Genomic DNA, 18,276 nt, shown 5'->3' with positions numbered 1-18,276 from the left:
GGCATGTCCTGCTAGAAGGGCGTTATCTGCAGATGAACTAATCATTTGGTTCGCCACCAAACAGCCCTCCGTCACTGTTTCCTCAAAGTCCTTCTGGTCAATTTCTCTTTGAATCGTTCCATGGAGTCCCATAGAGCTCTATCGTACCTTCCGAGAAGTGCTGATGCACTAGAGACTTTCAGGGATGAAGCTGCTGTGCTGCACACCCTGCGTCCCCAAGAATCTTGAGTCTTGCTGTCTTTGTCAGGAGGAACTGAAGAAGAAGGAGCGACCGTGTGATTCTTCTTAGCTGAGGCTACTATAACTGAGTCCACCGCAGGCTCTCACTTCACAAAGATAGGATCCGAGTCGGCCGGCCTATATTTCTTTTGGATACGTGCCGGTACCGCCCTGATCGTTGCTGGCGTGAGGAAAACCTCTTTGATTGGGTCCATTATCCCTGGAACCAATGGGAGCAAAGGCCGTGTATATGATTTGTGACGAAGGGTCTCAAAAATCACAGTAGTGGACACCTCTGGAACAGCCATCTCTATATTAAGTTTGTGAGCACCCCTTTGTAAGACGTCCAGATACGTGTTGACGTCATCAAGCGGGGAAGCTCTGGAGCGAGGGCTGTCTGCCAGCGTTGGAGAGTAATCCCCTTTAGAAGATCTAGATGAAGATGAAGAGGAGGATGATGGAGTTCTCCTCCTCCTGTGGTGAGATTTCTCCTTCCTCACAGGCGATCTTCTAGGTCGTTCTTCCCTTCGAGGAGAACGTGATTCCCTCTGATGCTCCCTTCGTGGAGATCTCGATCTCTCAGTCCGTACCTCCCTTCTCGGTGTTCGAGATCTGGGTCGCTCCCTCCTTGGTGATCGGGAGGCCCTGGGGGTATGTGACCTGTCCGCTCTCCTTTCTCGTGAGCGTGATCGGTGACTGGTAGGACTCTGTCTGTCTGCCTCTTCTGCCAGCTGCTGAAGAGGGGACCTGTGTTCTGGACTCAAGTACTTTCGTAGTCTCTCCGTCGCTCCAGAATCCTTCCATTTACTCAACGGACCATACCATCTTGGCGAGAGTCTTGCCTGTGTGATATACCGCCGTTGGGGTGTCTTTTGCACCGGACTCCTACTCCTAGAAGAGGACCTCGATGAACCAGAGGTACTTAAGGAGGAATGGTGAGAAGCAGATTGTGTCACTAGGACTGTCGAAGGCACTGAAGGAGATCTCCGTCTCACCGGTGTTGGAGGACGTCTCAAAAGTCTTTCCCTCGACGTCGGACGCCTCTGCGGCGTCGACGGAGTGATAACCTTCGACGTCGAGCGCCTCGACGCTGGCCCGTGGTCTCTCGACGTCGATCGGCGATGTCGAGCCGATGACGGAGTCTTCTCCCTCGACGTCGAACGGCGATGCCCTGCCGTCGACGGAGGTCTCGACGTCAACCGACGTTGGTTTGTCGGCGACGGAGATGGCAATCGACGGTGTCCTGTCGTTGACAATGCCCTCGACGTCGACCTGGCATGCGGCGACGGCGGAGGATCGGACATCCTCGACGTCGAGCGCCGACGCGCCGTCGACGATGATCCCTTCCTCGACGACGATCGTCCGAGGGGGCTCTTGTTCCTCGACGCCGAGCGCCTCCGTGGAGACGTCGGCGGAGGTGTCACACTCTTCGAAGCCTGTCGACGTTGAGACGACGGCGAGTGTGATCTGTCTCTCGACGCCGACCGTCGCCTGGTTGACGGCGGCGGAGTTGACTTATGTCTTGACGCCGATCTTCTCGTCGACGGCGATCTCGTGGCTTCTCTCGACGCCGATCGTCGCCTAGTTGACGACGGCGGAGCTTTCTTCGACGTCGGTGAACTTCTATTCGACGACGATTTCCTCATCGACGCCGGTCCCGACGTCGACGGAGCTTTTTCTCTCGAACTGTCCATCAGATGCTGTTTTTTCAGCGCCGAGCCCGGTGCTGAGGTTGATGGACGCTCTGACTTGCCTTTGGAGGGAGTTCTAGGTCTCTTTGAACTCTTCCTCTCTGTAGATCTTCCCCTCATGGATCTCTGGGCCAGACCATAGAGCCAGTTTTCCTCTCTGTCTTTAAGAGTTCTGTCAGACAGATTTGTACAATGAGAACAGTCTTTAGGATCATGATCCTCTGGCAAGCATAAAATACAGACCTCATGAGAGTCCGTTTTTGCCTTCTTGTGGCCACAAGAAGGGCAATCATCAAATAATGAGGGCATCCTGACAGGAAAACCTCACAAAAAATCGACTGCAAAGCAGTTATTTACTTGACCCTGATGTTAAAAGTCACAGTAAATAAAAAAATTGTTCTTTTGAAGATTTTCTGACTGAAAAAGGCAGAAAAGTGTGGAGCTGTGTATCCAGGGTCCTTCCTGAAGGAGCCGGAAAGAACAACTGACCTAACTGTAACCCCTGAGGCATGATGGGAAGCTAGGGCAGAGGTGCCTTAAAGGCACAGTGTCAGTTTTGGTACAGGCAGCTACAGGTTAGCTTTTCAGTCTTTTTAGACTGGGTATTTGCAATGCAGCCTGGGAGCTGTATATGCTTACAGTGTGTTATAAGAATTTCTACTGCTTTCTAAGCATTAAAACAGTTTCTAAACAAGCATTGGTGTTGTTTCTCATGTTTCTAATGCTAATTCACATGTATGGTGGAAATTCTTCACAGCATATTCCAGCTCTACTGTTTTATTTGGCTGCAATTGCTTAATTGTATATATATATATTTATATATATATGTATATGTATATGTGGGGCACATATAATATATTGTTTCCGGGGTCCCGCGCATGGGCGGGAATATTCTAATGCTTATGACTATTGATGAGGATCCCCTGGAAGAGAACCAATCTAAAGGGGTCAGATTGCTCTTGGGATGGACCTGCTGGTGGAAACCCAACTAGAGGCCCCTACAAATACTTGGGGCCCAAAAGCACTCTAAATATCTGCAGTATGGTGTCTTTGATTGCCTCAATCTGCTGCAGCATCACCTATGGGCGGTAACTCAGAGCACACTGAGATCAATTAGCGAATTGGCTCCAAGACGAAGGAGCCCAAGGAAGATCGACAGACGGTGTGATGCTCTTGGGCCCGCTCCCTGGATACGGAGCGAGGAATGGGGTTGAGTCCAACTTTGCGTCTGCTTGGACTTTGATTTAGACTTATCAGAAAATTTCGGCTTTGAGGTTGACCTCTCACAGGAATGGTACCGGGAGCAAGAATACCTCCACACGCTCAACTTGGACCAGGACTTATCGAATTGCTTCAATTACCTATAATGTTCTGTGGTCTATGGCTTCTCTTCTCGGTTCTGGATGTGTAAGGGCACACTTATCGTCTTGAGCTTAAAAATCAGAGGCACAACTTGTGCGGGTGAGTGACCAACATTTTCTACAGTCACAGCCTGGCTTGACGCCTAAAGTTTTAGGTGGGGACATATTTACATGGAACACTGGACTTTAGTGTTAGGAGTCATCAGAGGCTGAGGAAATTGGGAGCGGAGTATCAGAAAACATGAAAATGAAGGAAAGGAGTCCAATGTTCAGGGGTGGCGATTACATACAGCTCCACTACATCGCTACCAAGGAGGTGCAAGCCCAGGTGGACCGCATAAGCATGAATATTGCCGGGAAACGTTTTCAAATCCATTCTGGTACCTGTGGAGGGGTTTAAAGTGAGGAATCTGCGGTTCGAATTATTAACTCGAAATAGGTCAACCCAGCTTTTGGCCACCCACAGCACAGAGAAAGCCTTAAGCCTCTATTCTTGATGATCTACAAATTCTGGCTGATGAAGTAAAATCTCCACCTCAGTTTAATTAGACCTTTTGCTAGTTTGACTCCCTGATGTAGGAATAGAAGGCAATGCTATTCCTTAGTTTAAGTCCCCTCTTCAGGTGCATCTCACTATTCCACTCTGCTTGCATGCTTCAGCCAAATTCTATCTAGCTTTTTTAGTTACCTGCAATAAACCCATCTGTAGTCTCTTTACTTCCTCTCATAGTTACACTTTTTTCTTTACATACACTCACCACTGTTATACCACCTTCAAATGTAGCCTGCATTTGCATTGATCTTATTGTAACATGCCAAAGTTACACTAAACAGAACATTCCTAGACCTTTATTGAAAAACAGGCAATATTCTGTGATTAAAGAAAGAACTCTTGTACACAATTACCTGCCCATAATATAATGGATATCACAGAAATATCAATGGGCTTCAAATGTTTAATAGGATGAAGAATTAACTCACCTTTCGAGTCTGCATCTTTTCTGTTCGCCTTCTGAAAGCTACATACGGATCATTAGTGCTTGAGCCATCACGTTTCTCCTGTTTTACCATTGGTATAAGAGAGGGAGCACGACAATTTTTCCTCTTTTTGATCCAGTAGTCGTATACTTCTCTGATGACTTCATCATCCTCTTTCAGCAGAAGTTTTGCCTCCTGGAGACCAACTGCCTGATATAAAAAAAGACACCAAAAGTTAACTTTCAACAACTATGCCACTTGAATGCATTAGAATAAAAAATAAAAAAAACAAGACATTGGAAAAATTAAATAAAATGAATATTTCGTAAGTGCCATATGATGATACTGAAATGTAATCTACTTTTCTGTGTTACAAACTTGTACATGCTTAGTAAGTTGAACACTGATACCCGACTGTGCCCAGCACTAATCTACCAGGGGTATCTTCATCTACCATATTTACAATTTTTGAATAATTTCCAAAATATTCTGCAACACACTTGACAAAATTATTTTGCTTTAATATTTATTTTTGCAAGGATTTAAGGAGCTGAGACTTTTAGAGCAAAAGAGCACATCTGCCTGTGTAGGATTGGAGCAGTCCAAAGAAGGTAAATGTATTTTTATTTTTTAATAATAAACAAATCACCCATAAAGGTTTTTTATTTGTAAGAGGTTCAATTACCAAGGCCCTATGGTTTTCATAGGAGACTGCAGTCCATTTCTATCTTGGGCGCAGTCCATTTCCACAAAAGGAACACTGCCTAGTGCCTGTGTAGACAACATCCAAAGTCCTGAGTGCTCTCAGTAATGCTCTGGTAATCTGTATGGTGTAGAATGGGCACGCAATGGCGATAGCTATTTAGTACGCACTCAGACTATCAAACACAACACCACCAAATGCAGGTGTCACTCTACTCAGAACTGGAGTGGGTACCATAAGGTAATGTTCTATAAAAAACATATTTTTACATGGATGTGGAATTCCTATAGCCCAACACCCAGGACATATTCTTTGTGATCAAGGGTACAAGATGTAAAGTGTATTTTGTCCTTGGGACAAGTAGGCCCAACCCCCTACAGCACAAACCCTTTAGCTGCCAGTTTACAGTAACACATTATGGATCAGGAAAGGGCATTGTCTGCAGATAAGGTAATATTTGTGTCAATGTGTTAATGCTTAATGCTGGAAAAACAGAAGTGCTACTCCTTGGTAAAAACATCAGCCATTGGGATGAGCACTGGTGGCCGTCTTCGCTAGGCGCCACTCCACCTCCTAAATCCTAAGTTAAAAATCTGGGAGTGTGGATGGATGCCTCACTTAGCTACCAGACCCATACCAAAAAAGTCGCTGGCACTTGTGTCGGCCTGCTGAGGAGTCTTAGCCACATATTTGGTTTCTTCCACGCTAAGGTCCGCCAGCTCATCATTCAGGCAACTATTCTCTCGCGTCTCGATTACGCCAATGTACTCCTCCTAGGGGCCAACAAAGGAGAGATAGCACGATTACAACGTGTGCAGAACTCTGCAGCCAGAGCCTTAGTTGGCCTTCCTCGCAGGTGTTCGGCCAAAAATACAATTCGCAAATTACACTGGCTATCTGTTGACTCCAGAATTAAATTCAAAACCCTCATCATGACCTTTAAAATATTCAAACTCGGCAGTTCTACACTACTCCGACCTCTTCTCACTCCCTACGTCCCGTCACGCAACCTGCGTTCTTCTAACCAGCATCTTCTATGCGTTCCTCGCATAAAACTCTGCCGCATGGGCGGACGCTCCTTTAGAGTTCTGGGAGCGAAACTATGGAACGATCTGCCAGAAAATATCCGCTCCATAGAAAATCTACCTGCCTTCCGGAAGGCCATTAAAACATACCTATTGCCCTCCCCTTAACTCTCTTCTCCACCGTTATTCACTCAGGCTTGGGTCTGTGATCTCCTAGCGCCGGGACGCCTCTTCGCTGGGGCAGCTGTTTGCGCTTTACCAAATATATAGAATAGAATAGAATGCGGTTCAAACTTGTATTTATGGTTTATTAATGCAAAGCCTTAATTATTTGGGTGAGCGCTCTAAGTAAATGTTGTAAGCTCGGCCTGCCCTATTGACAGTAGTTACAGTATAAAAATGTGTACACAAGTTTTCATAGTTTAGAATGCTCCCAGAATGTTCACTGATTAGATGCAAATATTTGCAGAAGCTTTAAAACAAGATTGATGAGTCTTTGCTTTCAAAATAAAATATTCACAAACAAAATGCAAGTAGGAAAAAAAACATGTTGCTAAACTGCTGTAAAATGTAAGGTACCGTTTCTTTGCAGCATCATTTGGTAAAATGTGTTGATGCAAGCTAGTATTGCCCAAAGATATTCATAATGGAAAATCGGTGTAATCAGTTTCAATAAGATTATGAGAAACACAAATAAACAAGCAAGCCAGCAGGTCTGTAATTGGTGTTCAGCCTTTTGCTTTTGTCAATGTGCTACTTGTTTTGGCATGGTTTAAGAAAACCTTATTGGTGTGGGAGCTACTGGGCCCTCATAATTATAACAAACATTGGGAAAAGCAAAAATGGTTTCTGGTCTCAAAAAGCACACACTGCGCAGTAGTTCCTGGCACTGAACAAAACTACGTTGTGTGCCGATATGCTCCTTGTGAAAGAGCAGAATGCTGTCACTCACAGTGAAGTGAAGCCTGCTGATAGACAGAGACAGAGAGACAAAATGTTAATAAACAAAAAAAGTCGTGGTTAACACCAGTCCTAACTAGGGGCCCAATTATTAAAGGAAGTTCTCAATAGTGCACCCATGGTATGGAATATGCTACTTACCAGTATGCATCTGTTCTTGGCATAGAGGGCTGCAGAGTGGTACATTATGAATAGATCGCCATCTGGTGTTGGGCTCGGATGATTGCACTTTGTTTTTCTCTTGTAGAGTCTTTTGTATCTTGGTGACTCCTCCCTTGGTTGGTAGTGCGCATGGGCATCGGCTCCATCCTTAGATTGTTTTGCCATAGTAGGGTTAGATGGAGTAGTATAGTAGAATACAGATAAGAATGCCCATGTAAGTGTATCTAAATAAGATAATGTTGGAACAGACACAGGTTTCCGGGGAGGCTGGGAGGGCATGTACCACTCTGCAGCCCTCTATGCCAAGAACAGATGCATACTGGTAAGTAGCATATTCCGTTCGAGGCATATGGGCTGCAGATGGTACATTATGAATAGACTATACAGCAGTTCTCTCCCTAGCGGTGGTCGCCCGTGTCTGTTGCAACTGTTTGAAACAAGGTTTTTAATACTGCTTGTCCCACTCTAGCTTGTTGTGTAGTGTGCACATCTACACAATAGTGTTTTGTGAAGGTGTGCGGTGTAACCCAGGTAGCTGCTTTGCATATGTCATCTAGTGGAATGTTTCCCAAAAATGCCATAGATGCTCCTAGTTTACGTGTAGAGTGAGCTCTAGGAGGAACAGTTAATGTTCTCTTTGCCTTTAAGTAGCATATTTGAATGCATTTTACAATCCATCTGGCAATGCCCGCTTTGGAGATGGGATTGCCTTTATGTGTAGGAGAAAACGCAACAAATAGCTGTTTTGTCTTTCTGAAAGTTTGTGTCCTTTCTATGTAGTACAATATGGCCCTTCTAACATCCAATGTATGTAGGGCTCTTTCTGCTACCGTTTGTGGTTTTGGAAAGAAAACCGGTAATTCCACTGACTGATTGATGTGGAATGCTGAAATTACCTTTGGTAAGAATTTTGGGTTTGTTCTAAGAACCACTTTATTTTGGTGTAACTGCATAAATGGTTCTTGAATCGTAAAAGCCTGCAGTTCACTTACTCTTCTAAGTGACGTGATAGCTATGAGGAATGCCACCTTCCATGTGAGGAATTGTATTTCACACCTATGCATAGGTTCAAATGGTGGCCCCATTAGTCTGGTAAGTACTATGTTGAGATTCCAGACTGGGGAAGGTGGTCTTCTAGGTGGAATGACTCTTTTGAGTCCTTCCATGAAAGCTTTAATTGCTGGTACTTTAAACAGTGAAAGATGTTGCCTGTTTTGTAGGTACGCCGCTATGGCTGCGAGATGAACTCTGATAGAGGTATATGCTAAGTTACATTGCTGCAAGTGTAGTAAATAGCAAATGATTCGTTTAGTGGATGCGTCCAGAGGGTTGATGTGCTTACTGTTACAGTGTATAGCAAACCTCTTCCATTTTGCTGCATAGCATGCTCTGGTGGTAGGACGTCTTGCTTGTTTAATGATTTCCATGCATTCTGGAGGTAAATCTAAATATCCAAACTCTATGACCTCAGGAGCCAGATCGCTAGGTTCAGTTGTTTGGGATCTGGGTGCATTATTTCTCCATGGTTCGGTGTAAGATGCATGGGTAATAATTTTAGCTTTTGATGTGGTACTTGTGAGAGTTGTAGCAGCGTGGTGAACCACGGCTGTCTTGCCCACGTGGGTGCCACTAGTATCATTGTCATTGAGTGTTGCTGCAGTTTTCGAACCAGTAACGGAATTAGTGGTAGAGGAGGGAACGCGTAAGCAAATTTGTTGGACCAATTTATCCATAGTGCATTGCCCTGGGACCGTTGGTGTGGGTACCTGGATGCGAAGTTTTTGCATTTTGCGTTCTGATGATTGGCAAACAGATCTATCTCTGGTTGCCCCCATTTTTGGAAGAATGGCTGCAGTATTTGGTCGTGCAGCTCCCATTCGTGTACCTGTTCTGACTGTCTGCTTAGGATGTCTGCTATCTGATTTTGAACTCCTGGTAGGTGTTCCGCTAACAGGTAGATTTTTTGAGGAATGGCCCATCTCCATATGTCCTGTGCTAGTTTGGATAGTTGGAGAGAGTGTGTCCCCCCCTGTTTTTGAATATAATACATTGCAGTCATGTTGTCTGTTCTGATCAGGACTGCTTTGCCTGTTATTTGTATTTGGAAAGCTTTTAGTGCTAGAAATACTGCTAATAACTCTAGGTAGTTGATGTGCAGTTTCTTTTGCTGCACACTCCACTTCCCCTGCACTGTGTATTTGTCCATATGCGCTCCCCATCCGGAGAGCGATGCGTCCGCTGTTATTATCACTTGTGGAATTGGCTCTAGGAACGACCGTCCCTTGGAAATGTTTTCTGTGTTCCACCACTTCAGAGAGCGATACGTCCGGTCGTTTACCAACACCAGATCTGTAATCTGACCTTGAGCCTGATTCCACTGTGTCGCTAGACACTCCTGTAGTGGACGCATTTGTAGCCTGGCATGTGGTATTAGCAGTATGCAGGAGGACATCATGCCTAATAGTTGCATAAACACTCGTGCTGGTAGTGAGTGTTGTGGTTGAAATCTTTGTATTAACCCGACCATTGTCTGTATCCTGATTGGGTTGGGGTATGCTATTGCCTTTTCTGTGTCTATCGTAGCCCCCAGGTATTGCTGAATCTGGTTTGGTTGCAGGTGTGATTTCTTGTAGTTCACCGTAAACCCTAGGTGGTGCAGCAATTGAATTGTCTTCTGTGTGTTGTGAAGACATTCCTCTTTTGACTTGGCCTTTATTAGCCAGTCGTCCAAGTATGGGAAGACATGTATTTGTTGTCTTCTTAGGTGTGCTGCCACCACAGCTAGGCATTTTGTGAACACTCTCGGTGCTGTTGTGACACCGAACGGAAGGACTTTGAACTGATAGTGTTGTCCTTCTAAAACAAACCTTAGGTATTTTCTGTGGGCTTTGTGAATTGGGATATGAAAGTAAGCGTCTTTTAGATCCAGTGTAGAAAGAAAGTCCCCTTTCTTCAGTAAAGGGAGTACTTGTTGGAGCGTGACCATGTGGAAATGCTCCGAATTTATGTAAGCATTGAGAGGTCTGAGGTCTAATATTGGTCTTAGGGACCCGTCTTTTTTGGGGATTAGGAAGTATAGAGAGTATACTCCTGTTCCCTGTTGATCTTTTGGGACCTTCTCTATTGCATGCTTTTGTAGAAGTGCTAGTACTTCTTCTCTTAATAATGTCAGATGATCTTGACTCATTGGACGCTGTTTGGGGGGGATGTTTGGTGGGGTAGCTGTGAGTTCCAGGCAATAACCATGTTGGATAATTTGTCTCACCCACTTGTCTGATGTGATGTTTTCCCAGACAGGTAGGAACTGTGCTAGACGTCCCCCGACCGGTGTTATGTGGTCTGGGGGGAGTTCTATGAAGTCACTGTTTTGGGGTTGAGGCATTGCGGTTGTTATTATTTCCGCGGCCTCTACCCTTGTTGTTGTTACCTCTGTAACTTATTATTTTACCTTCCTGTATTAACTGATCTGCCTTTTTCTGATGTTCCTTGGGGAGATGTGTGATGAGTTTTTCTAATTCATCATAATGTGCCCTGTCATAACGTGCGAGTAATGCTTGTGTATTGGCTATACGCCAGCTATTTGCCGCCTGTGATGCTACTCTTTTGCCTGATGCATCTATTAATTTTGACTCTTTATCCGGTGGAGGAGCCTCTCCTGTAGATAATGAGTTTGCTCTTTTACGAGCGTTTGAGACCACCAGCGAGTCCAGGGGTACATGTCCTTTAATAAAGATTGGATCCCTTGGAGCCGCCTTATATTTTTTATCAATTCTTGGGTTTAACACCCTAGCCCTCACTGGGTCTTTGAATATTTCTTCTGTGTGACTGAGAAGACCCTTCAACATAGGAAGAGTACCTGATGTTCTTTGTGCATTAGGTAGCGTCTCTAACAGGAAATCCTCTATTTGGGGTTCTGTATGTATATCTACCTTATGATATTTTGCTGCCCTATTAATGAGCTGCGCAAACCCTGTGTTATCATCAGGTGGTGAAGGCTTTGAGGGATATAACTCTGGGTCGTTGTCTTCATCTGACCCTACGTCATAATTTTCCCATGGGTCCTCCTCATCTGGGATGGTTTCGTCATCCCCTTGAGGTTCTCCCTCCCCTAGATCACTGTCTACATCAGACTGAGGTGTAGATGTATTTGGCATAGTGTGAGGAATAGGAGAAGAGGGTGTGACTTTATGTCTAGGAGAAGTAGGAGGAGTTGTATTTGTCCCCAGTGTTCTCTTTTCTGAAGGAAGAGATTTATCTTCTGTCTGTTCATTCTTTCTCTTCTTCGTCACAACTTTGCCAGTTTGCGGATCGATAAACAAGATCTTTTGTTTGGGATCTGTCTGTTGCTCCTGAATCGGTACCGAAGGCCCTGGTTCCGAAAGGTGCTTATGTTTTCGATCGTCAGTGTTCGGTGCTTTCTGCACCGAGTGTCTACTCGATTCCGACTTCCTGGGTATCGAGTGAATCTTGGACGACGAACCATGTTTATGTTTCGACATGGAATGTTTCGGTACCGAGCTTTCCCTTGTATGTAGCCTCGGTGTCGAAGTCGATGTCGCCCTTTTCTCGGATCCGACATGGTGGGAATCCGAGTGTTTCGGTTTCAGTTTCGGTTTCGTTGCCGGGCCCGAGGGCGGGGCGTCGGAAACTTTTTTCTGCGGTTTGACCGGGCTCGAAGGCGGGGTCGTTACCGCACGGGGTCGGTTTTTCGGTAAGGGGACGTCGTCACTCACGGTTTGTTGCTTGTTGAGTTCTTCAACCTCCGACTGGTCCCCTTCCGACCCCGACTGATCTTCTTCTTCTTCCATTAGCTCGTCTCCGAACAGCTCCGGGATCGCCTCCGACTGCATTCTTGAAACCTCGTGTCTTCGAGCTCGACGATTTCTAATCGTTAGCTTGGAGGAGAATGCTGCGCAGGCTTCGCAGTCCCTGGATTCGTGTTCAGGCGATAGACAGAGGTTGCACACCTCGTGTAGGTCCTTGTGTGGGAACTTAGCACCACACGTTGGACATTTCTTGAATGGAGTCCTTTCCATGGACTCCGGGCTTGACTGCGTCGAGAAAGTTCTCCTGTTCGTCGACGTAGGTCTAAGTTTTTTCTTCGATTTTGAATTTGCAACGTGTCGGAATGGAAATGAAACGCGTTCGATAACAATACCGTCGAATTGGAAAGGGAATACGCGCCGATTAATCACTTTTCTCTGAAGTTGATCTGGAGCGTCTCGATCCTCATCCGAACCCGATGGCGGAAAAAAACAATCTAAGGATGGAGCCGATGCCCATGCGCACTACCAACCAAGGGAGGAGTCACCAAGATACAAAAGACTCTACAAGAGAAAAACAAAGTGCAATCATCCGAGCCCAACACCAGATGGCGATCTATTCATAATGTACCATCTGCAGCCCATATGCCTCGAACATATTCTTGCATTAATTGCAGATATACAACTTTTGTGAATTCACAAAAGTTAGCCAACAAATAGTACTCCTAGAAAATATTTGTGACCTGCATTTTCGCATGTGTAAATTTGCTCATGCAAAAATGTTTGCAAGTTCACTTTCCCTCCAACCACTTTTTTTCCCAATCCAGGAAGAAGTTTCACATCTGCCATTGTCAGGAGTAAAGTTCCAACCTTTCTCAATATGGGAAAAAATTAGAGAAGAGTTGGTGAAAATCCTTAAAACATGCAACTTAGCAGGTTTGCAAAGGCTCAAAAGGGCATTCCAACACTGGAACTATTGCTTACCACTACCACCCAAGTATGTAAATCTGCAAAAACGTGGCAACATAAGGGAATGGCTAGTATTCAAACTCTACTATGGTATGAGCCCTGACATTGTTAGAGAGGCCATTATTTCTCACCTCATTACATGGCACTAAAGGGACAAGTGCATTTTGTTACAGGACAAGTAGATTTATGAAGCAACCTGTCCCATGGACAAGTAGATATTTTATGAAATTCCACACACTTGATATAATTACGTTTCTAAACATTCAGTTTGAAAGGTTTAACTCGGAGTTTTGCTATGCAATACAATGTCTGTTGGGACGGGAATGTCCCCTGCATAGTGTACCCTCATATACCCTGCCTTGCAAACAGTCGAAGCCTCACCAGCCTCGGGCTGTGCAGGTAAGAGTGGTGGGGCCTTGGTGATTTCGACAGACGACGAGCTAAATTAAATAAATAATACATTTCCCCTCGTCTGTCGAAACCCCTATGGCCTCACCACTCTAACGTGCCTGGGCCACGGCTGAGCCTCACGCTCTTATAGCAAGTGAGGAAAGGCGTAATCCTGCCTTTGACAAGTGTTTCATTTTGGATTTAGAGGGGTGCTCCATAATGACCATCGATTGGTGAACCCTGATTCTATTGCCGAGATCCTGAGTACATGGATGTACATGTGGAGTATGAGTTGACAAGTTTCATACTGTATGAAATTATGAATGAACCAGAGTGGCACAGGTCAGTGGGTTTCATTTTGGCTCCAAGATCTGTTCTTGGGTTAGTGCACAAGATGGAGGTGAGGCTACCCCAGATAATGGAAGTGTATTGCTGACATTCCTGAGATTGAAGGGAGGGAACCAAGACATTTAAATGGGCTAAGAGGAGACAGGGTCACTCTCAGAAATTTGATTAGACCATTTGATGCAGATGGCTGCTGGTTAGTTTTTCTGGAGACTGCTATTGGGTGCATGGTAGAATTTACAGGTGGGACTGTAGTTCGTATTGTCAGTGTGCTTAGTGTCATTCAAAAAGGGCAGCCTTTTGAGTCTCTTACTGATCATATTCTGGTGTGGTTATGATAGTCAAGTGTAAATTGCTCACACATCATTGTGCCTCTGTAGTGGGCACTCCAACCTGCAGACCACCTGGCTGTGAGACAATCAAGTCTGGAAGACAGAGAAGAACACATAAAAAGAGGACCAAACCAAATTGGTTCTGAACATGCAGATTGGGAAAACAGTAGAACATATCCAATGTTGGCTGTACCGTAATAGAGTGGGGGCTGTTAACCCACTTGTTGTTCCAGTAAGAAGCTACCTCTGACCAATGAAGGTGTGCGCCACTGAGTAGCTTGAGGACTACAGAGCTGGTGTCTGTCTGACAGCCACCTTCCCAGAGGCAAGATACATCACCTGGAGAACTTCCTTTCCTGTCCTGGAATGCCTGGAGAGTCCTGACTGAACAAAAAAGGGCAGGCAAGAGCCCGCCACAAGAAACTGACTTTTTGTGTGGACAAAGGTGGTTGACTCCGGGGCTGGGGTCCTTCCACCATGGATTTAAGAAACACATTACTGGTGCACTCCCAACTTCGACCTCGTCAATGAACACGAGCAGAGGCGCTATGGCACTGCTATAGTGTGACCAAGTGAATCAAGTAGTCCCCCCGCAATAACTTGATTTAGATTAGCAAATCTTGCAGGACCAATTGGGCAAAGTGCCCGTCTCGATTGACCGGACTGTCCATGCAGTAGTGCTTAGTGAATGTTTGCACTCGGGCCACGTTGCAACCTGGCAGATATCCAGGACCGGGTTTCCGAGTGCTAACTCAGTGGTCACAGCTTCTATTCTCTTAGAATGAGAATGCAAACCCTCTGAGAATTTCTTCTTGACCAATGCACAGCAGACCTTCATGCAGAGCATGATCCATCAGGAGATAGTTTGTTTCTGAACCGCCTTCCTTTTTTGGGCTCAGACATGGAAAACGTCATGCCACGCCGAATGATGCCAACTATCGGCGTGCAGGGGTACTACTCACAAAACGTTTTACTATCTATCGAGTCTGACGCCTGGGGTAATTCTAAGGTAAGGAATCCAGGGCTAGAAGTATCTATCAGATATGTGGCTAGCCTCAGCACTTCTCAAGTGCTGGCAATTTCAGACTATGCTGTCCAGAAGAAGGAGCTGCAGCTGCCATGTGGCATTTGCCCCTATGTGCTGAAGCACTGATTGGCTGCTCAAGGTGCTCGATCAGGCTCAGTCGTTCCTGCAACCATAACCGGTATGTGATACTCTTTGCATTAACGGGTACTGAGTCTTATTGTAAAATAGTACTGTTCCTTTTGATAAGAGAAGCACTGGGCTGGAGAATCAAGTTATTGTGCTGCTGGCTGTCTGTTGCACCTGTTGTACCTCCACATTAACCTCAGTGAGAAGCCTGTGTCTGATAGCCATTAGAAACACTGAGTGTCAAGTCTTGAAGGGGCTGTACTTGGCTTGTTTACAGAGCCTCATTAAAAAGGGCATGAGGACGGGGGAGCCCCAAAGGGAATAGCTGTTGCAGAGTAGCCTCTGCCTGCCCCGTGGCGGCATGCCCTGAAAGAGGTACAAAAGTGTACATGTATGCTACCCTAAGGAAGCTCAGTTGGGGCCCCTTCTCAGCCCATTACTTTAAAAAGTATTTATTTTGTCTTATAGAGCCGCTTTTCTCTTCATTATCACATAAGAGAGCATCTACAAATGTGCAATTCATTATTTCGGCTGTATAAATAAAACTTTATGTACTAAACTAAACGTTTGCTCCATGCATAACAAGAATCGAGCCCACATATAGGGTACACATAGCATTGCCATGTGGGCAGAAGCAGCAATATTTCTCAGTACATGTTTAAAAACTCACTTTTCATAAATATATAACTAAATCATGATGTGGTAGTGCACTGTCATTTACAGACAGCATATTTTCGATTGAAATGGCCACAAAACGTTACCACTAACATGCAGTTTTACTGATAACACTATATAGCGCATAAACAATGTTTGGAAATTGGGTTTCAACAAAAATATGAAAAATGTGCACATCATTAAGTAAAGTGTTCTGATTTCTTTTGAATCTATAAAAAAAAATCACTACAGAATTACAAAAATTAGTCTTCATAACTAGTGTAAGCTATTTCAGTGTTGAGTTAGAAATAAAGCCTGAAATCTTACAACCTTTCATTTCACGTGCTTTACACAGTGCGATTTTCACACAGTTCACTTCATAAAAAATCCTCTAACTTCAGTCACAGAAACCAAAGCAAATGTAGGAAGACAAACTGGCTTTTGACCTGAAAGCCAGCAAATGTGACAAGATAAGATTTAAAGGAATCTTTCTTGCTCATTCAAGCAAGACACCTGTTGTCAGCTATCCAGAATGGGCGAGTAGGCCCTAAAAATAGCTTGTCCTGGTTAAATCTGGTTCGCCATAGCGAGTGGAGGGAGAGAATTTTTCTAGCCCCGTCAGTGTGAAATTTACATACTAATGCGGTTTTCCCTACCTGTAGATCCACAACACCCTTTTTCCAAGGGAAAACTGTACTGTAGGAAAGTACCTCTTGTGACATGGTAATTCCCACTTTTTGCAACTGGTACCAATGTTTTTCAACTGATGTACACTGTGTCTCTGCTAACCAGGCCCCAGTGCAAGCGCTCTTTCTCTAAAACAAACTACATGTTCAATTGTTAAAGCAATGGGCAAGGACTTTAGTGTCCCTGTAAGTCCCTAGTTAATGGTACTCCTGGTACCTAGGGCGTGGGACCTAAATAGGGTCTCAAAGGGCTGCAGTATGTATTGTGCACCACCCTAAGGGACCCATACCCAAATCCATGCAGCCACCCATTACAGGCTGCGTGAAATGGTGCAAACCATTGTGAAAAAACAACATGGCACTCTCCCTGAGTCGTTAAAGTCTAGAAAAAATTCCCTTTGGGATATTCTCTTAGCATTCCAATTTTACACTCAGCATTCCAATTTTACACTCTGACCCAAGTTTCACTCAATAGACGACGGGTCAGTGTATTCAGTTGCCAGAAAGTCAAAATGTGAATATAATGTAAAAAAATAATTTGAGGGATTTTATTAGATTGGTTTATAAAAAAGTATGCAATTTTATCATTAAAAACCAAAACATATTTGGACACATTAAAAACAGTGAAGATAAAAAATCACAATGTGAATGGATCAATGATTGTGACAAAAAAAACACATTAGCACATCCTTTTTTACATGTGTAATACAACATACAATAAATATAATGGAAACTTGTTTTCTATACGTAGGCCAAAGAGCAACGCGTTTCGGAGGATTTACACTGGTCCAACCTCCTTCTTCAGGCTTGCTACAAGTGTGTTCCAACACTGTATATCTACATGTATATATATATATATATATATATATATATATATATATATATATATATATATATATATATATCTATATATATCTACATGTATATAATATATATATATATATATATAAAAAATTGTTTTTTAATTCATGACAACATAAAAAAAACAATCTATCTACTTTGGAAACTTAGTAATTCCTTCATTTATTAGGACAATTATTATTGGCTTATGCTATCTCACAGCATACTTTAAAAACTTGACTAAAATTATTATTGAGTTGCTGGCACTGTTTAAATGATGTGCAATAACAGAGAAAACCAGAAATTTTCTAACCAAAACTAACCCTAAAAGCCCAACATTCTATATGATGCCAAAAGTGCATAAGGATCTGTTTAATCCACCGCTACGTCCTATTGTCTCGACAAAAAACAGTATACATGAACCTACAGGACAACTGATAGACAAATACATGCAACCCACAGTACAGAAAATGGTTACCTATATCAAAGATTCCACAGATTTCCTGATCAGATTTTATATGTTAAAGTTAGCAACCAATGAACAACTGTTACTGTGTACTGCCGATGTTAAATCTTTGTATACTGCAATACCTCATGGAGAAGGTATTGAAGCTATGGAAGAAGCTATTCTATCTACGGATTATGATCAACCCATGCAAGTGTTCCTTATGGAACTTATAGTCTTCACACTTTATCATAGCTATTTCAAAATGGATGTGTATGCCAACATATATATGAAAGCATATGAAGAACAACTAATTTTGAGCAACCCAACATGGACAGACAATTTAAAAATGATAGTACTCTACATTGACGAAATTTTTATCTTATGGAACAATACAGAAGAAACTTTACAGAAGGCACTGTTGGAACTAAATGCTAAAAGCGAGAGAATACAATTGACCTGGGAGATATAAAAAACGTCCATCACTTTTCTGGATGTTCGAGTCAACTTACATCAAGGGAAAATAGAAACAGAAATGTATCGCAAAGAAATGGACAGGAACAATACTCTCCATTTCCATAGCTTTCATCAGGAACCATT

General features: G+C 43.8%; 1 protein-coding gene across 2 annotated transcripts in view; it reads right to left on the bottom strand.

Annotated features, from left to right (window-relative positions):
- EPC1 (enhancer of polycomb 1) overlaps positions 1-18,276 on the bottom strand; it is a 1,373,110-nt gene that overhangs the window by 724,692 nt on the left and 630,142 nt on the right. For both annotated transcript variants that reach the window (XM_086941549.1, XM_086941548.1), the window contains exon 4: positions 4,253-4,459. In XM_086941549.1, the coding sequence (XP_086797675.1) occupies positions 4,253-4,459 (207 nt within the window). The remainder of the gene's footprint in view (positions 1-4,252; positions 4,460-18,276) is intronic.

This window comes from Lissotriton vulgaris, chromosome 10, assembly GCF_964263255.1.
Source record: "Lissotriton vulgaris chromosome 10, aLisVul1.2, whole genome shotgun sequence".
In the NCBI taxonomy this organism is placed as follows: domain Eukaryota; kingdom Metazoa; phylum Chordata; class Amphibia; order Caudata; family Salamandridae; genus Lissotriton; species Lissotriton vulgaris.
The sequence above is the reverse complement of the archived record's forward strand: the minus strand, read 5'-3'. Positions and strand labels throughout refer to the sequence as shown.